The sequence below is a fragment of the Drosophila navojoa genome, chromosome 2 (genome assembly GCF_054131105.1).
Source record: "Drosophila navojoa isolate 15081-1374.11 chromosome 2, UAZ_NAV_1.0, whole genome shotgun sequence".
Taxonomy (NCBI): domain Eukaryota; kingdom Metazoa; phylum Arthropoda; class Insecta; order Diptera; family Drosophilidae; genus Drosophila; species Drosophila navojoa.
This window is the reverse complement of record NC_142890.1, coordinates 10,984,870-11,007,007: the sequence shown is the minus strand read 5'-3', so window position 1 is coordinate 11,007,007 and position 22,138 is coordinate 10,984,870. Positions and strand designations below refer to the sequence as shown.

At 41.9% G+C, this 22,138-nt stretch overlaps 2 protein-coding genes across 4 annotated transcripts in view; both read right to left on the bottom strand.

The window, feature by feature from the left end:
• Positions 1 to 20,968, bottom strand: part of LOC108659724 (uncharacterized) — a 175,826-nt gene extending 154,858 nt beyond the window's left edge. Inside the window, exons 1-3 of one of the 2 annotated variants that reach the window (XM_018112777.3) lie at positions 20,489 to 20,968; positions 19,456 to 19,714; positions 18,834 to 19,390 (exon numbers count right to left, since the gene is read on the bottom strand). In XM_018112777.3, coding sequence (XP_017968266.1) covers positions 18,960 to 19,390; positions 19,456 to 19,576 — 552 coding nt within the window. In that variant the 5' untranslated portion in view covers positions 19,577 to 19,714; positions 20,489 to 20,968 and the 3' untranslated portion in view covers positions 18,834 to 18,959. Of the gene's footprint in view, positions 1 to 18,833; positions 19,391 to 19,455; positions 19,812 to 20,488 lie in introns of those variants that run through there. The other variant, XM_089265462.1, reaches the window with a different exon arrangement.
• On the bottom strand, positions 758 to 14,144 carry LOC108659726 (uncharacterized). 2 transcript variants are annotated; one of them, XM_030388460.2, is made up of 4 exons: positions 13,617 to 14,097; positions 2,614 to 3,753; positions 1,348 to 2,554; positions 758 to 1,248 (listed from the first exon to the last, which is right to left on the bottom strand). In XM_030388460.2, exons 1-4 carry the CDS (start codon positions 13,623 to 13,625, stop codon positions 1,187 to 1,189), a joined length of 2,418 nt encoding a protein of 805 aa, XP_030244320.1. In that variant the 5' UTR covers positions 13,626 to 14,097; the 3' UTR covers positions 758 to 1,186. The 2 variants fall into 2 exon arrangements, with proteins under 2 accessions (XP_030244320.1, XP_089121454.1); XM_089265328.1 differs by having other exon boundaries at positions 758 to 2,554; positions 13,617 to 14,144.
• Positions 20,969 to 22,138: the final 1,170 nt, after the last annotated feature.

Here is a 22,138-nt window from a genome sequence, read left to right as displayed (position 1 = left end):
TAAAGAGTTTTTTTGATATGTTAGCTGATTGATAGATGTACCATATTGAATCTAAGATTTGTCTCAAGGAGGAATCGGACACATCATTTTTTCTGTATATCATTGGCAATGATTTAATTAGCTGCCTAAGAGTATGTTTGTTTTTAGAGCTGATGAGGATCGTACTCAAGCGTCATCTGGAATAAAATGGAGGTGTTTCTACCTAAGAGCAACCCCAAATACGTATTGAATTTAATAAAATATTATTATTTTTCAGTTAAAATGAAAGTGTCAATATAATCTTGTTACAATTAGCAATAATCAAATATATTAACGATATTATTAGAGTTATCCTGTACATATCTCTAAGAAATCCATACAGAAGCAGTTTGTGAAGTGAGTTTGAAAAGAGAAAAATAAGCATGAGAATGAGATCTGCCAAAAAGTTAAAAATTTGGATACGTGATGATTAAATATGGCAGCCCAAAAGTCCGCAATATTTTATGAAACTAACTGTGATTGTGCGAAAGCGCCCTCTCGGAACAAGATAAAAGATTATTAATATGCAGCCTGAAGGTATGCTTAACTAAATGTTTTTTATTTATATTTTTAATGTTAAAGTCACATTAAACGATTGCAAGTTTTTGGTGTAGCTGTGGAAACATAATATTTCATTTTATTTATAGAGAACATATTTGTAAATTAATAGATGTGTTATGACTGTCTCTAGAAAGATATTCCAATGAATGAATCCTGTTTAAAACACGCATTTAGACAATTGATTTGTTTATAAACTTTTATTTCAAGATCAGTTAGTATGAGTATGTTTGTTGTACTTTATCATAAACTTTATTCACATAAAAATAAATAATTATTACATTTCGATATTTAAGATTTAACCAAGCAGCGCTTGAAATTGCCACGTCTGCCGCGGCACATCCTGTTCAGAGTCTCCTGTTGCTGCGATAGTCCTTGCTTGAGTATTCATTATAATAATGCTTAGCTTTAGAGTGCGTATTTACAAAAATGTTGCAAGAAGAAGAGCTTAATTAACGGGTAAATGTGTAACGGCAGACCTCCGGCTAAGGATTGGATTGGATTCGTGATAATGTTTGTTTGGATGTGCAATTTGGTGGAATGGAATTGATTCACAGTAGACGGAGTTGGTGCTTGGTGGTGTTGGTGGTGCTGGTGATATTGGTGGTGCTCAAAAGGCGCCGTTGTAGTGCAGGTTTTGTGATGCAAATTGCGGTATGCCATGGTTGAGAGCTAAAACTTTACTAATTACTTTCAATTCTTCGAAATTTCTTAAACTATTGAAGGGACTTAACTGACTGCTAGGCCTAATTAGTCTAGAATTGGTATTACCTGAGCTCACGCTTGGCGTGCCTGCAGCTCCCACGCCTGCACCAGCTGCTGCTGCTGTTGCTGCTGCTGTCGCTGACTTGGACTGCTGCTGCAACAGTTGCTGCTGGAGATACTGCTGTGCGTTCTGCTGCAACTGGCTGCTCAGCTGCGGCGTCAAGTGTTGCCGATAGAAATTCTGATTATCCAAATTGTTCTGCTGGCTCACAATGGTGGTCCCAAAGGAGTTGCTCGGCTGGATCTCGACATTTTCACTGTTCAGGCCAAAGTTTCCAGTGCCTGTTTCCTGTCGAAAGAGACGTGCGCGATGCTGCTGCAGCTGCTGCTGCTGTTGCTGCTGTTGTTGTTGCTGCTGATAGACCGCATTGCTTACATAGCTGGGCAGCAGCAATGGTTGCTGCTGCGGCTGTGGCTGCTGTTGTTGTTGTTGCTGAAATGGTTGGTAATTATTCTGAGGCGGTGCCTGCAAGATAGACGCCTCCGCAGGCGCAAAGTTGAACTGATTTGAGGTTTGTAGCTGTAAATGATTGTTGTTATTGTTGTTGCTGCTGCTGCTGCTGCTGCTGCCGGCAATGCTATTGGGACTTTGGCCATTGCTGACAGCATGTTCCGCTGTTTTTTGCAAATTTTGCAAATTTTGGAAAATTTGTTGCACTGCATTCGTTGCCGTTGGTAATTTCTGATAGTTGTTGTTGTTGTTGTTGCTGCTGCCGTGCAGGGCAAATTTATGAGCCGCAACGGTATCTCGCAGCGGCAATTGCTGCTCAATTGGATATGTGGGATAGATAATGGTCTTCGTATGTGTGCTGGGTATAAATTCGACCGAAGGTCTGATGGAGTAACCAGGCGAAGGTGGCTGCAGCGTTTGTATTGCCTCCAGTGATGCATGTTGCTGCTGCAGCTGCAACTGCTGCTGTTGCTGGTGTTGTTGCTGTTGTTGGAGCTGTTGCTGCAGTTGCTGTTGTTGCTGTTGTTGCTGTTGCTGCAGCAGCGGCTGCAACGTGCTCGATTGTGCAAGCGGCGCAGCTTGATAACGACTCTGGCTCTGCTCCTCGAGCAGCTTCAGTTGCCGCAGGATCAGCGCCTGCTGCTGCTGTGCCTGCAGCTTCAGCTGATAAATTTGCTGCTCGAGAGCCCGCTGCCGCTCAATGATGTAGTTGTTGACGCTGGGGGGAACGGGTGCCGTCACACTAGAGCTGGCCAGCGGCTCCTAAATGGGAATAACAAGACATCATTAGCGTAATGTAACCTGGTCGATGGCGGACTTACCTTAATGTAGTTGCTGTTGGTGTTGCTGCTGCTGCTGGTGAGAAAGGCGGGCGTTGTGGAGAACCCGACGTGCTGGAGGTTCGTCTGAGTGGTGCTCGTGCTGCTGATGATCGCGGGACTCTGGGTCGTCAGCGGTGCTGGCGGCAGCTCCGACTCCAGCACATTCAACTTGGTAATGGTGGGCCCAACGTGTGGCAGCAGCAACTGTTGCTGCTGTAGCCTTGGCTGCTGCAGCTGCGTCAACTGCTCGCCCTGCAGCAGCGGGCGAAACTTTTGCGCTGTGCCTCGCTCATCCAGGTCCACGGTGAAGGCGGTGACCAGTGGCGCCTCCTGTATGCGAATATCCTGTTTGTCCACCAGCTCGATGTTCTCGCCATCCTCGTTGTGGGTGGGTCGTGGCGTGGTCGTCGTGGTGGTGGTTGTGGTGCTGGTCGTGCGACGTCTGGTGGTGCGTGGTCGCGGTGTTGTTGTCGTCGTGGTCGTTGTCGCCGCCGTTGTCGTTGTTGTCGTCGTCTCCTTCTTCACGTTGCGAATCTCGAACTTGATCTCGTTGCTGCCATCGTGCGCTATCTCATTGCTGCCCACCGTGGAGTCCACGCTGCGTGTTATCTGACGCGAGTCGGGGCCCACAGCCGAGCCAACGGAGAGTGGAGAGGTCGTGGCGCTCTGCTTGCGCAGCGTAGTCTTCTTCCACAGCTTGGAGCGATCGATGAAGGAGGAGAGCAACTGCTCCTGGGCATTGCGCTCGTCAAAGGTCGCCGTATAGAACTGCACGGTGGGCACCACAGCATCCGAGGAACTGGTGCTCTCCTCCAGAATCTCTTCGCGCTCACGCGGAGCGGCCAGTGTGCTGCTAGGCGCCACGATCTCAGCTGTGGTTGACGTCGATTCCTTTGCCAATGCCGACGCCTCCTCGCGCTCCAGCTTGTCTATGGCGCGCAACAGCGCCAGACGCACCGAATAGTCCAGCTTCTGTATGGCCTCTCGCGGTATAATCTCGTTGCTCTCAGTGCTGACATTCTCGGCCTCCGACGCCGGCTCATCCGCCACCGGAACGCCGCTGGCGGCTGCCAACTGGAGCGTGAGTGCAGCGAGCAGCAGCAGCAGCAGCAACGCCCAGGGCAGCGTGTTGAAATGTCTCTGCGAATGGGATAAGAGGCAGACTGAGGGTTAACTCAAGCAATTATGCTAATTAGCCGTAGGGCCCTGTAATGCAGGGAGGCATTTACTTGATGGCTCAATAAGCTCGCCTGGGCAATCTACCATCCCGTGTCATCTTATGCCAGAGTGCGCAGCTCAAGCCTCATTTGACTTAAGGCCAATAGATGCAGCTTTGCAGACACACCAAATAATCTGAGCATATTTGAGATCATTACAAACAAAGTTTAGCTCGCCAGCTTAATTGCGGCATTGTGTAACTGTATATTATATTAATTGACCCATTTGGAAAAGACTAAAACCGGAAATAGACAATTGCTGACTTTTCGTTATTTATAATTGCTCTTCGACGTGGCGCAAATTTCCCTTAACTGTTTTCAGCTGTTTTCTGGAGGTCCTGTTGTAATTTTTTGTTAGCCAATAACCTGGGCGCTTTTTGAATTATTCCATGTTTTTCAAATACATTGCAGAGCCAAGTTTCGGCAACATGTTCATTGCTGAGCCCAAAAACTTAGTTGCAATCATGAGCGTGTACAATGTGTGAGTGCGCGTATATACGAGCCGGCGATGGTTCGCTAATCTGTGCATGTTCATCTTTCCGGCATTTGCAAAGACGGGAGATCATAACGCATTATAGCACGTAACCTGCCGCAGAGATTGTCGAGTCAGAGGTGGTGGGGTGGGACGGCTGGGGCATGTTGAATGTTGCGTTGCTTTTGCACAATTTGCAATTTTCAACAGCTTGACGATTGATTTCTGGCCCTGGCTCTTGGCTGCGGCTCGGAAACGTTTTCTGGTAAATTGCCTGGCAACGCTTGTTTGGACGCTGCTGAAAGTTTAGACTAATTGTTGCATCAACAAGTGGTGCGCAAATCCACTGCAAATCCACCACAGCCAATCCAAATCTATTCGACCACCTGTCGCTCTCTAAGTGCCGCTGCTCTGTGATTCGGTTTGGCTCTTTGGAGCTCAGCATTTTGGCAGTCACGTTTCTGCCACTTGGCACTTGACTGGTTGCCTGGTTGCCTGGCTGTGTTTCTTTCTCCCGTTTTTGGCCAAAATCTTACAATTGTTGCTCGCTTTGCTTTGGTTTGTGCATTGATTTCGTTTTGGGCAGCACACAAATTATTTAATCAGCAATGCGGAGCTAAATTCAAAAATGCTCGAATTTGGCGAATTACTAAACTGGAACTAAGGCCAAAAACTATGCTAATTGGAGGCAGCCATGCAAATGCTGCATTTTGTATGTGGTATGATTTAAAGATATGGCAAGTATGCAATGCCTTAACGGACTACTCGCAGTAATGTTGATAGATAGTATAGTGGCTCGTACCGTTTATATATGTGAATATAGAGTTTCCTCTTTGAATTTATAGTACTTAATGAAATGTTTATTTATCTCTACTTTCTGCTAATCTTACGATCTATTTGAGTCATTATTGGCTAACGCGTCATCTATCAGATTTTCAATTCTTCATCTCCCTCTATCTTGATATTTGCGTCATTATTTCGTTCCTTCTCACTCAGTTGCTGGTATCTTTCACTCAATCTCTTTGCATCATTATCTTCTTTTCTATATCTCTCTCCCATCCTCTCTCTCTTTGCCTCACTCTCTCTTTATCTTCCCCTCTCTCCCTGTCTTGCTCTATCCATCTATATCTCCTTCATTCAGTTTCTGTCTCTATCTCACGCTCAATCTATCACTCTCCCTCTCTGTCATAATCGATCTTGGCCATTCTCACATTTATTATATATGATCTGTCTGCTTCCCTTTATATCCCTCAAATATGATCTATCATTATTATCTCTCTCTCTCTTTCTCTCTTGCTCTCTCTCTCTTTATCTTTCGCTCTCTCTGTATCTCTTGCTCGCTCTAGCTGCACAGTTTCTATAATTGCTCAAGTATCCATAGCACTTTAACCACTTTAACTTTAATCCACTCTTCAACAGTGACTATATATCATTGTTATGAAAATGCTTCAATTTTGGTTAATAATGAATGCTAATTAATCTTTTGTTAATTGAGCAGCTTCACAGCGAGTTGCACTTAGATGAATTGCTGTTGTTCAATTTGATATAATAGGATGCAACTTTCTATGGCCATTGTTTAGCTTTGGCCTTTTGGAATGGCCGATTCGACACTCATTTGTGGAATCAATCAAATTTCAAAGTGACGCAGCGATTTTCACATAAAGCCCTTGCAATAATCATAATGGGTTTTCCGATATAGCTGAAAGTGTTTTGGGTTTCGTTTGGCGCCGCCCAGGCGCAAGGTTAAGGGTCAAGTTCTGCTAAAGGGCAAGAGTCGAGAGAAAACGCGAGACTCAAATGCAGTTGGACGGGCTATGAAACAACTACAACAATTGCTGGGAAACATTTTGCAATTGAAGAAATATTGAAGAAAATATTGAATGCTGCACTGCAACAAAATTTATTGCCAGATTTATTTATTTCTTTTTTTCTTGATTTTTTGTATAATTTCTTTTTGGTTTTTTCTTCATTTATTTTTTGGCCAAGTAAAAAGCCACAAAATCAATAGCTGCGCTGTCCGCCTTGCTGCTCATTTGCGTCAATTTCACTATGGAAATCACTCGCGTCCAACTTGACGGGCGGTTCGTCAAGTCTTCAGCTCGTCAAAGTGCTCGACGCGCCGTTTGCTTTGCGGTCGTCATTCGCGCTAATCAAGTTGGCCAGCCTTTTCTATGTGTATGTGTGTGTGTGTGTGAGTGTATATGTGTATGTGCATGCCTTCGAAAATGGTAATCATCATAAATTGTAATGCCCAGGCCAAGGCACTGGGAAATCTAACGTCTATATTACGACTCCAGCTATAGCCAGCCCGCTAAAGCTAAAGCTAAGCTAAGCCCAATGCACATAAAATAACGTTTTTTTTTTGTTATGTTTAATTTTTTGTTTCTTTCTGGTATTTTCATTTAGTTTTTCAACATGGAAATGTGAAGACACACATAAAACGCTTTGCGGAAGCACAAAATTTACTAAGTTGTACGATCTAATGTTTCCTCTTTCTTCTACACACATTTATACAAATCATCATCAACTAATCAAATGTGAGTTTACTTATTACAGAAAAAAAAACACGCATTATTCCCAATATTTGTTTTGCTCATCATATCGCATATTTTGTGATATTATTGAGAGTTCCCATACTTTCCCCTCGGCTAGATCTGCGCTCTATCTTAATTGTCGAGCTATGCAACAGGCAAGTGCGAATCGCGTGCAGCTCCAACATCAAACGAATGCAAAAAATGCCTTATAAATATTTTTTAATTACGTCCCATCTAAGCGTGCCGGCGGCCGCAGGCAGAGTGTAAAAATGAGTTAACAATCGAGCCAGGCTTTATAAATTAGCCATTAATCAATGCACAAAAGCCGAGCTGTCTATATTTATTGCTCATTTTATTGTTTAAAGCGTGGGCAGAAATTGTTTTTTACTTAAATTTTGTTTTACATTTTTTCATTTTTGCCTTTTATTTATGCGAAAGAAGCCAACGGCCAACACACTTATATAACCAACTTGTGAGCCACATTGAAGCTTCACTTTCGTTGGCTCTGCGCGTGTGTAAAACTGGAAGATCGCGGAGACTGCAAGAGACTGGAAGAGTTGGACTGGAGACTGGGTAACCCAGTTCCACTGATAAATGGCAACTCATATGCGTCCAGTAATTCAAGCTGCCAGCGGGGCATCTCTAGTCGCACTCTCTGATTAATTTTACGCCCGCTGACCAACGTCAGTTTGCATTTTGCATTTTTCATATTCAGCAGCCTTTTTTTAACAGCTGCATTTTGCATTCCTCGCGTTGCATTGCTCAAGCGACTGGACACCGTCCAGTGGCATCCGTAAAGCCACGCACTATTAAGCAGCTGCCACCGAGTCATTTGTCTCTGGGGAGAGCCGCAAAGCTGCCCCAAAGAGTTGCGAGTTGTTGTTTCTTCTGCTCTTCTGTTATTGTTATCTCTGGTGAATAACGCAATCGCTGGAAGTCTGTGCAAATTCGTTGTTTGTTTGCCTATGGTTTATGTAGGCCAGCATAAATATTAATATTGTTTTGTAAGCCGGGCGTCGTAAAATGCAGCAATACCATAAATTGCAATAAAATATCATCATAACTTTAAGTGGCTATAAAATCTATTTCACGACCCAGTCTCAGTTAACGCCCAATCACGCGACTGATTGCTTGACGAAAGTGTAAAAACGGGCTCAGCCCATGCGGACGCATCGTTCGTCTCGAACTGCTTAAGTATGGATACTTAAACTGAAATTTATTGTCAGCTGTAAACAGTCTATATAGAAATGCTGATGGGCTGTGCTTGATATTCATATTTTTATTGCATAAATAAACAATTATTGATAACATATGATGCTTGCCTACACAAATTTTTGATCGTGAAACAATAGATGGCTATATATGTATGGGGAAGAAACAATGGAATGACCAAAAATATGAGCATAAATAAATTAAAACTATATTGATATAAACTATGTTGTTATATATAAAGGCCAATAAGAAGAAGAGAGATGAATATGGGTATTCATATAACAATAATAATATAATGTGAACATTTTGAAAGAAGATAAGATAATACGAAAATATAATATAAAAAAAGTATATATCAATAAAGGAATTTTTTTATATATTTAATTTAATTTTAGTTTTATAAATAATTTTTATTGAAAATTAAAAATTTATATATTGTTCTCTGAATAATTTATAAAAATAAAAAATAAAATAGTTTATATCAATACAGAAAAAAATAATAATAATAAAAATGTATAATATATAAAAATAAAACTTTTAGTTGATATCAAAAATGTAAATAAAGGAATTAATTTTTATTACAAAATCTACAAAAATTACCTAAAGCAAATAATAGGGAAATATCTTCATTTCAATTTAAAAAAAAAAAAAAAAATATATATATATATATATATATATATATATATATATATATATATATATATATATATATATATAAAACAAATCTGACTTAAATATTTCTGATCAATAATAATTTTGCTATGTAATTCTTCGTTGAATTTATCTATAAATAATAAAAAATTGTGTCATTTTTGTAATCATTTTGACATCATTTTCAAAGTGAACTTCAGCTTCATTACATTCATAATAAATCAAATTCATATTTTAATTCTCTTTTAACAAATTCTTCGTTTACTTTGAACTCGAAACTGTCCCACTCAATTTTGGGTTATTTATTTCAGTTAGGGCATGCCAACGTCTTTATATATGTTGGCATTACCGAAAATGGTCACCACATGCGGTTGGCCAATAAATTTGTTACACTATTTTATGAGCTTTTAACTGCCTTTGTGGCTACCATGTTTTGTCGTGGCACCAAAGCGCAGTCTCATAAAAAGCCATGTAATTGTTGTGCGTGTGTGTGCACCTGTATCGACAGTCGACCAGCCCAGCATATATGCATATGTATTTGCATAATTTCACACTAAAAAATCAAAGCTGCGCTAAGATGATGCGCCTTTCTTAAGTGGGCTAGTCAATGGATTTCCAGTCTTGATTTGGGACTTTTCGTTTCGATCGGGCCTAAGACGATTGGCGTGTTTTGACAATTCAGCGATCTTTTGATTGGCATGTGAGCGTGTATGTGTGCGTGTGTGTGTGTGTGAATTGAGCAACCGCTTCATCGATATTTTTATCCATTCAGTCGATAATCATAGCTTGTTACAATTCATTTAAGATCCATTTGCATATTTATGTGCATTTAATAGAGTTTTGGTTTCGTTTTGCTATGGCGATACGCAGATCATTTTGCCACTCCGCGATATCGATTGTCTTTATGCTAAGTATGGGCTGTGAACGAGCTGAGCTCTTTGTTAATTGGCCAGAGGTCAAGTTTTGGCCGATGTTATTAGAGCGATAACGAGCTGAAGTTCAAGTTGAGCCTTGTCAAATTTGACATGTTTTTGATCAAATTGAATATGAATGAATCTGTGATAGCGGCGGATTAGATAACGACCCATATGCATTTGCCCAATCATTATGATAGGCTCAATGAAAATCCATTCCCCCAAAACAAGAAACAACGCCTCTCTGCCTGTGGGGTATATCCACACAGCATTTCATAATAATAAAACTTGAAAGAAATAATACGAAATTACCAATGGGCGCGTATTACAATAAATTTACAAACAGGGAAAAATAAACACACACACACACACGCACAGAAAAAGTTGTTTAGTTGTTGTTTTCGATTATATATTTTTTTCTTTTTCTTTCAAATTTTAAGCTTTTTTTTTTGCGGGCGCATTCGCGTAATGTTCAACCATTGTTTGGCAGCAGTTGGATTGGCGTTGGTTGATCAAGAAGAGGAGAGCTGGTATGAAGAGGCGCGCAAATCTTTTCTTTCTCGGTTTTTGCTGTTTGCATCTAATGGCATGTTGAGGTAAAAATGCAATGTCAATGGCACTCGGCACTCGGCAGTCGACGGTAGGCGCTAGGCACTAGGCACAAGGCACAAGGCGCATGGGCAATTCGGTTTCACTTTTATCGACGCCAGAGCATCTGGCTTTTAGGAAGATGAAGATGATCGAGTCAGCGTCGGTGTCGGCGTCAGCGTCAGCGTCGGCGTCGTCTTCGATGCCGTCGCTGTCATTTGCCCAACTCAAGTGGCAATTGTTGTTTCTTTTGCTAGTTTGTGGCTGCTGCTAACGTTTCATCTGGTGGCTGTTGATGCTGCTGCTTCTGCTGCTGCCGCTTTGTTTTGCTTATATTGTTGCATTATTTTTGTTGTATTATGTAAAATCGTTTACATTGTGTGCACGCCGTCGTGTGCCACTTTGAGAGGGTAACTGGCTGCTTGGACTGCTGTTGACCTTTCCGCACAATAATAATAACAATAATGGCGCGTCAAGCCATCAAAGCGTTTAACGTAATATGGAAAGGGTCATACAAAAACAAAAGACTTAGGCAACGAACTTGCCACTAAATCCCCCACAAAAAGAAACTTTGTGTGTTGCGTGCTCACAATTATGCACAGTACACTCAATTCAGATTTATTTACGCGCTCTGTCAAATACCTTTCAACAATTGATGCCCAACGCCAGCCAGAGCCATGGATATGGATATGGATATGGATGATGCCATGCGATGCAACGCAAAGTCAGGTGTCGCTGTCGCTGTCGCTCACGGTGTTGCTGTTGCTGTCTGTGTCGGTGTTAGTGTCATTGCTGTTGGCTGTCTATGATTTATGTGCTCGACGTGGTGAGGAAAAGCAAACTGTTTTAAGCATAGTAAATTGTTATTTTGACAGTTGCACAATATCGTGCATGGCCTGCGGACGGATACAGATCTACGAACACGCTGCTCCAGCTTATCGCAGCAGGCTCACCGACTGTGCGGGCGTTTTGTGAACTCATGAATTGAATACCTTGTGAATGAAGCAAGCGTGTGCTGCGCTTTTACTTTTATTCAATTACCATCGAGCAACACGTTTCGATACCCTCGAAATGTGTCAAGTGCGCGCAGGAGCGCAGATGGGTAACCATCTGAGGGGTAACCAAACGCCTCTCAGTGAATGCGCAAAGAAATTAGAGAAATCCATTTCTTGCTGAGATTATAAACTTCTTTTTACTTGCGATGATCTTGATGATCGATGTCACAGAAATCACAAAAAGAGATGAGCGTCTTCAGGCTCAGCCATAAAAACTGTGATGAATTACTCCATAAGAAATACGAGATGAGCTGTTTTTATTATTCATCATTTTCACATTCATATTTTTTTGCATATCCAAACATCTTCGATTCCCTTGGGCATTAATCACTTTCAAGTGTTTGCGCACTGCAATGCCAATTGCTTGTTTACTTGCTGCTGAAGGTCTCGTCTGGGGACAGTGCATGATTTATGTAGCAGCTTGCTAATTTTGGCCTGGCTGGTGAAATCTGCAGAAGAGCCACCACCACTAGCAGCACCACTAGCAGCAGCAGCAGTGCCAGTCGCATAATCAATTTTAAGCATTGTCAAACTGCAATTATGCAATGGCGAAAAGTGAAATTTTATTGCATGTCAACAGCAGGCGACAGATGCACACATCTTCGCAGATGACTTGCCTGCCTGCCTGCCTGCCTGCCTGCCTGACTAGTTGGCTGCTTGGCCAGCGTCCAGTGCCAACTCTCAACTTTGCAACAGGTCGAAGCACTTCGATTGCATAAGTCGAAATCGGATATGGCAGGGCGTGTTCGATGGCTCGCCTGGCATTGGCTGCGGCATTCGGAAAAAGCTGTTCAATGAAAGAACCAGGCCAAAACTTTCAACTGCCACTCAATGAAAACTGAACTAAAATGTGAACGAGTTAATTTAATTGCCCAAACTAAACTGCGGCTTACCAACATCGACTGGCTAAATGCACGCTTTGTTTTTGCGCCCAATCAGCCCTGAGATAAAGTGGTATCTATTACGTTTGATGATCTTTAAGGCTATCAAAGCGGGGTTAAGTTTCATCTGTGAACCAAATGAGCTCTACATATTTGTTAATTAAATTGTTTTATTGCCCTGTGGGGCGTCGCTTGGGAATTAATTCATTAAATGGCATTAAAAAGCCATTACTCAAATGACTTCACATGCAAATCAAATGACTGCCACGGCAGACCAACAACAAGTGTATCTATGCAGATGTTTTTATGATCTCTCGGCCATCGATTGATTGGCTTCGCTCTGACAAACTCCCACACACTCTCCACAATGACTGTCGAAGCGCCAAATTTGGGCGTTGCTGACTAGTAGATTTCGCTAATTGATGATCGGCTGAATATCCGCCTATCTGTCTGACAGTCTGTCTGTCTGTCTGTCTGTCTGTCTGTCTCTCTGCTTGTCTGCCTTTATAATTTAATTAACAGACCCATGGACACGCCCTCTCTATAATTGTACAACTTTCTACTAGTTTTTAAAAGCTCATCATGCTACTTTCTAATGTATTAGCTCTGCGCGTGAGTTATTGCAATAAAGTCCAGCTAAGGGTCAATTGAAGAGTGTTGCATATCATACGAGGGAGGATTGATACAGCTAGAGAGAAGTACTCTTAATATATATATTTGAATATGTGTGACTAATAGGATTAATTTTCTTTACCAATCTTGCTTTTATCGAATATAGATTCGCATGATTGATAGAACTAAGTTTGGAGTGGAGTAGTTTCATGAAGCTAAGCTAACCGAGTAAGCATTTGATTATATTGCTTGACAAAAATATTTTTAGGCAAAGTAATATTAAACTTGAGTTTATTATTATTAAATAATATTAGATTTATAGCTACACATTTCATTCACAGTGTCCTTTGGACTCTCTTAACTGTTCTGTGATGTATCTAACTTATCGTGTCTGCAAAGAAGTGCACTATTCTACCTGAAATTGACACTGGACTAAATGATAAACTCCCTCATCAAATTCCACATTTTAAAATTTATAATGAGAGTAAAACCTGTAACTAGTATTAAATTGCTGATAATCTATCTAAAATTATGGCTCGAAAACTGAATTTTATCCTGAAAAGTCTTACAACAAACACTTAAGATTTTATAGCCAAGCATTGCAATTCTGTCGCCTTTTTGTTGTACACTTTCTAAGTTAATCAGTCAATTTGAGTTATGATTAGAATACAAGGTTTCATTATCAAATAAATAAAAGATAAATGAATTAACATTTTTTCAAATGCTCAACTTTCACGAGCAGTGCAAAATATTTACAAATTTATAGGAATTTTTATAGGAACCTTAAAAAAAAACTTCATTTCGGATCTCATATATGTTGAAGCTGTGCACTCGTGGAACCATCTCGATCAACTCAAAAATACATACCAAACGCATATTTCCCTTTAGCTATGTTCAGGTAATCCAAGTGTTCCGCTTCGATCCAAACTAATTTAACGCGAATTAGTTGTTAGCTTTTCTGGTTATTGTTAGGGGCACAGTTGTATTTTATGTTGCTTACAGATAGTGTTAGGGTCTGGGGAATTTATTCATTTCATTTGTTTAGCGCCTTTAACGAGTGTTGTCGCGCTGCACTTTAATATTTGGCGTGTTAGTCTCGCTTAATTGCAAAACTTCGAATCGTTTCTTTCAAATTAGCGAACGCTTCACACCGACAGCTACAACGACCGGTCGATCGATCAATTGCAGGCTGTTTGTTTTGGTTTTGTTATTGTTTTTGCACTGGTCGCTTGGGAGGGAATAGCTGTGTGCGGCTGGCCGCTAGCTGAACAACAACTGAACCGTCTGAACGCTCGCTGCAGACTGAAGCGAACAATTTTCGAGGTTTCCCTCGCCTGCCTCAACGGACCCAGCTGAAGATGCTGCCGCAATGTTGCCAGCGTTGGCGCGACGGTGACGGCGACGGCGACGTCGACTGCAACTGCGACAGCGACTGCTACGTCAGCATCAATGTTGCCAACTGTTGATCATGTCTAAGACGCGCTCTGACTCTTGGCAGCCCAATGAATGAAAGCCACCTCGACTTGCAGAGCTTTGTTTTTGTGTTTATCGCCCAAGTGGCCCTTATGGGCTTTTTGAACTTGGCTTTGGAGTGCAGCGGTTGCAAATTAAATCTCAGCGCTTTGCCCCACATGAGGCAATCATAATCGAGCAATTCTACAACAAAAGGTGAACTGTTATTTAATTAAGCCGTTCGCTGAGGCCTTATGCGTGTCTCATTTTCGACAACTTGGCAGACGGCGCGACGGCTCTGACGCCACTTTCCAATTCGGCTCGTCTCTGACTCTGGCTCTGTTTTATGATGCTTTCCGAGTTATTTAACCGAATGCGGCCCCATCTTCACGACTGGTTTTGGTTATTTTGTTTTTTTTTGTTTTGGCCATGCCAAAATCCTTGCCTGCAGCACTGGCCAAATCTTAATGAGCCGCAGCCACAGCCACAGCCGCAGACATGGCCAAAAGGCCAGCGGGAACACGCGCCGCGGCTCGAACCTGCCCAGGCTTCATCTCCAGCGCCGACTGTAGCTTCCGCCTGTCTAGCCGCACACATTTTGGTAAAGATTTCTCTCAAATTAGCGCCATTTATGAATGCAAATTAGTTCAGCTCTTGGCCACGCACCGATTTCCGTTTCTCCCAGTCGCTTCCTCTTGGCTTGCACTTTTGACCAATATTTGCGCAAAAAGTGCATTTGCTTATCTCATATTCGTGGCATCCACTTTGTTGACTGCTTAGCTGCTTCTGTGGCTTGCTGCAAACGATGGTGGCTGGAAGCATTGGCTCGCTTTGGCCATGAATGGCTGACCTCAACGCACTTTTGAAGCAATGCAGCGAGCTGAGGACCATTAGCTACAACATGCTCTTTATTTATTGTTGAAGAAAACTTCAATTTATATTTAAGATTAAAAGGTTTTTTTGAGATTGCCTCGAGCTAAGAAGCCAAATCGAAAGTATTGAGACGCTAAAGACTTCATTATATTTAATTAGTATAATTAGAGAGCTAATTATACATATTAAATAATTATACTGAGTAAATAGACTGGCCATAAAAATATTAAATACATTATTAGATAATAAAGCGAATGTTAATTTAATAATTCATTTCGATTTCAATTTTAATGCTTTTATTAAAGATTAATATATAGCTCTATATTTTCTTCTTTTCACTCCAGCTGAAAGTAAGTCTCGAGTTAACACACATATTTACCATATTTATGACTATAAGTTAGACAGATTAACAGTATTGTAATTGCGCGTCATAACGAGTTGCAAAAGTGGCAACAAAAGCTGCGTTGGCTGTGGACAAGTGCTGAGCTGCGATCTATGTGTGGCTCTTCCGCAGTTGACTCCAGGCAAGCCCAGGCAAGCAGAGGCAGTGAAATGGCATCACAATTTGCCACATTGCTAACAAAAAGCACTTGAAACCGGTGAAACCATAGGCACATTCACAAACACACTCTCACACACACACACAGATACAGACAGGCATTAACCGGCACAGGCACATCATTTAACGAATATTATTATTATTCGTATTTGCGACACGTTTAGCAAGGCGCAGCCTGCGCCCAAAAACCAAACATCGATGTCGATGCCGTGACATACAATACCATGGAGCATAGACTATGGACCATAGACCATACCATGCATAACACCAGCCATAGGAGCCGAAACCTGCTTTCTTCTTCGTGACTTTTGGTATTTGAGTGGGGGCCTCATCTTGTGCGCTTTGAACCCGTTTGCACCCTTTTCCGTTTGCCGCCTTATCGCATATGTATCGTGTATGCGTTTCTCCATTCAACTGGAAACAAATTTTCAATTTGACTTTTGGCCAAACAGTGGGTCGAGTAGCTCGAGTAGCAGGCTTTTTGCCATTTTGTACATTGAACAAATTTGGACTGTGGCAAAGGCAAAGCCTGCCCAGAACCGCCATCAACTCGATCTCAGCGGCAGCTGCACACGGCTTCAAACTGAACTTCGGGCTGAACGTGAGCCGCATTTTTCGGCTGCTTGTTAGCCAGCTCTCAAAATTGAAAATGCCAGCTCTCATTTGGACCCGTTGGCATTGGGTAATTTCTTAATGAAGTTTTGCGGTTAAGACTCTGATACGTATTGAAGGAGCCGCACATACCTTTGCCTAAGGCCGCATTGCTATCAAACCAATCATGGTGAGCCTTATCTATTATATATAGTGAATAAAATATTATTAATTTTGTTTTTCTCTTCGGTTGTCCAAAGGGGGAAGCTGTGCTGTGCGGGTATTCACACTGTCTGGCATTCGCATCGTTTCGAATAGTCGTAAACCCCAATCAGATATTCATCGAAATGTTGTAAAATTTTAATTGATCTTCGCCAATTTAACAGCATATTTTGTGCTACTTGGCACACCTCCTAATAACTCCAGCTAATAACTGATGGAACACGACTCTGCATAATGAATTCCACTACGGCTGAGGGATTCGCGTCTCTGTTATGACATGCGCCTGTCAAAATGCCGCAGCCAGTGCCTCCGTCCGAAACGCATCAGATCGGTATTTATATTTATTAGTGGCAAATTAAACAAGCGATCAGGTTGAGCATCCGACTATATAGACAGCAGAAGACAATTGGGAAATCTGTTCGAAAAATATGATATGCTGGCTCGCCGGCGATCGCGCGAACAAATCGTTGGTAAGACAAAGGCCTTTGTCAGCGGCGCGTATCAAATAAACATGTCAATAGGAGCAGCAGGCAATAATTTGAAATGCAAATAGTATAAAAATAGTAAAAATATATAGGCAATGGATCCATTGATCCAATCGTTTAAGGTGTGAAATATAGATGGCACATACACTCACACTCACACACATGCACATGCACACACATACCATTTGCCAACGCATTTCGATCTCATTTGCATTTGCGTATTTTTTTTTTTTTTTCGATATTGGGATTTCAAATTGGGCTGGGATTTGTGTTTGATTTTGAGTTTGGAGGTCAGCATCGTCGTATCAGAGACATTTGATACGGATCTTGGTAGCCATTGCCAGTTTCGGGTTCGATTTCAGTTTTCATTATTCAGCTTGGTTGCGTCCATTCCAGATGATACGAAATGAGTTTTTAAGTAAGCTAAATCAATCATTTGGCAGCTGGTTAATTGTCGGCCACACCCGGCGAAGGCGGCTACGGTTTGACTCTTGATACCCCCACATTGTCTGCTTGTTAAGCTACTGCCATGCTGGGCACTAATGGGCAGCATCGCCCGCTGGCCAGCCATTGTCTGCGGCTTAATGTCAACCCGGCACATTTATCTTTGGGCAACTATAATTTTTCAGCAAGGCCTCGGCCAGATCAAAAATCTTTCTTATAGAAATTGCTGAAACACTCCAAATTATGCCAGGGTAACTCGGATTGCATAGCTGCATGATTGACATGCTAATTCAATTTAAATTTGAAAATCTAATGCACACTTTTCCCTAAGCTCTCTGAGAGCTCTTTGATTGTTATTGCTGCAATTGTTATTTGCATTCAGGAAGTTTATTAAAAAAATCAACAAAGCCGTTGCAACATCGTAAATTTCTTAAATATTCTTTAGCTATTTTTTAAGGAATGACAATCAAATCAAACTGTCATTCAAACATTTCACATCGAGAAATCAAATGATTTCTGCTCTTTTGAATTTTCCCATGGCAATAAGAAACATTTTAAATTAATAATTAATTTCAGTGTAATTTCATTCAATTTAAATACCAGAAAATTGAAAAGGAGTAGCTCTCCGCTGATTATATAAGTGGACTTTCTACCCAGCCCACTTAATTAGAATTTCGTTATGCTCATAAATAGCTCACACCACGAGCAGAAGACAATCGATTATGATGTGAATTGGCTGGCAGCGCTCATAAAACAACCAAATGCCAAGTGGAAGCCATTAATAACGAATGTGTTGGGGATTAGCGCGGCCCAGCCCAGCCTTGCCCCGAAATTGACCTGTTTGGTTTTTATGTAACAAAGTGTCGATACAACTAATAATATCATAAATCTTGTCCAATAATTTCTTTGCGTGTTTTGTTTTGTTTCTGTTTTCGGTTATTTGTTTCTGTTTCTGTATCTGCGCTTTGGTTGCATCAACTTTGCGCACTTTGCTTAAAACACAAAACTCAGACAGAAAGAAATTAATTTGGTTTATTTGTGAGCTCGACTGTTCCTAAGGTGATTAGCTCTTCGCCGATGCGTCCCGCGACACCCACACCCACCAGACCTAATGGATGCGCTGCCCGAGGCGCCACAGAACGCCCACCTGTGCTGACTGCGTGTGAATGGACCAAGACAAAAGCGTTTCCAGCGTTTCCTCCACATACATTATACGCATATGTCTCTATAGCTGTTGTCTGTATGGGTTAAGCCGATCTATTGTTAAGCTCGCTCATCATTTGTCATACGCGCCGGGGCTGATGGACAAGGTTACTTGGCGCTGCTTTGGCTGACAGTTGATTTTCAACACATCCATATATATCATCTATATGGCTCAGCTTTATTTGCTTTCAAAATACAATATGAAAACTCTTTACACACACACATATGCACATATACACATATATACACACACACACACACACATTAAATACATACGTAATTATAAAACTCACACTACATTATGCAAAAATAATATCCTTCTGCTTCAATATTAATCAGCTGCAATTGTTCCCTAACTTCTGTCCATTCCGTTAGCTTGGCTCAGAGCTGGCTATTGGCCAGGTGATTGTCGATGACCACCTGTATGATGCGCATGCAATCCCTCTGCCTGGCTATGGTGTTGTCTATCAGCTGCTCAATGAACTGGCTGGCCTTGATGTTCGTATTGGGCGGTATGTCCTGGGTGCAGCTGACGTACTTGTTAAAGATCTCCGTGTTCAGGGACGTGGCCAAGTAGCGTTCGCTCTCGTCCTGCTGCAGCAGCTTATTCAGCACCTGTGCGGCGGCCAGCAGCTGGTCCTTGTGCTTCTGGTAGGCGCGCAGTTCCTGCAGATTGCCATAATCCACGCCATTCAGCTGCACGTACCGCTCCCCGTCCTCCCCGGTGGCCTCGCCCGCCTTAATTGACTTTTTTGTCAGCAGCTGGCGTATGTGATACTTGCGCTCCGTCACGAAATTGCCCAGCAAATAGCCTGCGAAGCGAGAACAAACGACTCGTTAGCATGTGCCACGCGGCATATCCGGGATTGCCGCCCACCTGAGATGAGCATGAAGAAGCCAATGGTGAGCAGGAGCGAGGCGCAGGTGCGCTTCGTCACATAATCGCGCGAGCTGCTGTTGGCCCGCACGGCCGTCTCATAGCTGAGCACCTGATGCATGCTGAGCTCCTCCTGCGTAGCTTTCGCCTCTCGGATATCTTAGTTTGCCTTTACTTAGAGCACACTCTTTCTGTGAACCTGTTCAGCTTGTCTTGGCCAAGTCTTCTGGTGGCACATTCTGTCGAGCAAACGAGGCAACTGCAAATAGAAATAGAAAAGGGAACATGAATTCAATGTAAAACTATATCGAAATTTAATGCTAATTAGAATGGCTTTTATGATAATGCCCGCCATTAAATAATAATAATATGCACATCCATTAGCCAGTATGCTATATATATGTATATATGTATATGTATATGTGTACCCCAGAGGACACCAACATAAAATTTCAATATAAATTTTTGTCAATTTCTAAATGAGCAATATGCGGTCAGATATTTGATAAATGATAAAGGGTGTGAGTGCCACGAGAGGAATTCAGTTTAATAAATGGGCAAATTCGCAATTTATACTGTGTTAGGGAAACCTACGCAAACGCAAAAATTTGCAAATTTTGAATAGAGCTTGAAATGAAACTTTTGGCAATTATGGGGAAGCGTGCCATAAATAATGGATCGTATAAAGCCGATTCGCTGTGTGGGACGTAGATGAAATTGCGCTTTACGTGGCGTATACGTGATATTTCATATGAATTCCATAAGTGGTAAATTTACGCTATAATTATGAGCTCAAGAAATAGTTTAACTCCATCCTTATCTAACACTTTTTTTGGAATCACATAAAATATTATTTAAACTACAATTTAATTAACTCTAAAATATTTCAAAGAAACTCTATATTTTTTTCCTTATAAAGCAAAGTCCAATGAACTCAGCCAGCTGGCTCTAAAAATAATAACAAAAACAAAACATATTTCAGGAATAATTTCTCACATTCCCATGAGCTGCACTCGGCCAGAGGCACTTTCACTTACCCCGCGTTGAGGATACAAACAAGAGGCTTTGAACCGTTGCTGCTTTGCTTTTTGTACTTTATAGCGCGATGCTCCCCTACATATAATACACTCTATATGTATGTACATACAAAGTAATTGTTGCTTTCTCTTCAACAACAAAAAAAAAAGCTAGAAAAATATATAATTTTTGTTTTTCCGTTATTATTTTCCGGCAGTGCGCGTTATCCTTGCGGCTGTGTTGGTCCGGTCCGTTCGCCTTGCCACCGACTTGTGCACTGAGCGCCAGCCACAGTCAGGCATCGGCTTTAATATAGCCAGAGCCGGCGACAGTTGGTGGTGAATTCGCTTCGCATGGCTCCTGCTACGAGCGCTGCCTGTGGGTGGGTGGTGGTGCATGGGCGCAACTTTTCCTTGCTTACTTTTCCCTCATTTCCACGTTTGGGTCAAGTTGAGATGCGACTGTCTATGTGAAGGCGCTTCATGTGAATGCTGAAATGCCGCAATAAATTCGTGATTAACGGACATTTCAATTTGAGGCGTGCATCTTTGAAGCCGTATCGATTTTCAGACAGCCCGACGAGCGGATAGACTAGTTCCCCACATACTTCGCATGGCGTTAATGCCATCGTTTGTTCTCTTTGGCCCGTTGCTTCCTGTAACGCGCCTACTTCAAGACTATCACATGCAACCTGTGCCACTTGTGGTGGCAGGTGCGAGCGTGGGTGTTGTCTTGGATTAGTTTACGCTTTGCACTTTGATGTTGCCGCTTGCCGACTATTCCAGGTATTTAGTGCACCTGAGTGGAATGTGAGAGAACGGTAATCGCAGGTGCTGAATGTAAGTAAACTTGGATTGCAATAGTTATTTCTAAATCCATTTCCAAGGGCTCTCATATATGTCATACGCAATATTGTCCCTTCCATATCCAGAGCAGCTTCAGCTAAATAAATTTCCTAGACTTTGCTTCCATTTAAGTTCTCCCTTGCTGCGTTTTTCTGCTAAATTGAACAGGTTCATGGGGGTACGTATTTGTTTTATTTTTATTTACTTCACATATTTACCTGCATCCTCTCAAGCATCTACTTGTTTCGTTTACAAAAATAAATCATGTAATTGTGTAACAAAAAAATGCAACTTGAAGCCGTCCCCAAAGCTGTTGCCGTATAGTAAATGTTGTTGCAGTTGCCGCTTCTACAGTTGTTGCTGTTGTTGTTGTTGTTGTCAGTGAAAGTGGAACTTGTGCTAACAAGCAGCAATATGTCCTCCTGCCTCTCAAGGGCCGAGAGATACATTTCGCTCGTTTACAAGTGCCGAGCGAAACGAAAGCGGTGGCTGGGGGCGAGGTGCTCGTGGAGGCCAATGTTTCATTAAGTGAAACGGCTTTTGCCACGCTCTATGCGCACCGCACATGCAAATGGCCACCTAAAGGGGGGAGGGAGGCGGGGCAACTGGATACAAGTGAGGAGTACTCGTGTGCGATTCAAGCGCACAAAGGATTTTCAAGGCATCGCAGCAATGGGAACTAGCTCATATGAATTCCAAATGAATCTCCCACTATTAATGAGGTATATTTAATTAAAAATAAATGTCATTTATATTAATTTCAATTTTGTAATCAGTTTGCACCTGCAATCCGGCTCAATTATTTCCAATTTCAATATAGT

Coding starts and splice junctions, on each gene's coding strand:
- LOC108659726 (XM_089265328.1), bottom strand. Junction 2,555..2,613: donor CCAACAGCAACTACATTAAG/GTAAGTCCGCCA, acceptor ATTCCCATTTAG/GAGCCGCTGGCCAGCTCTAG.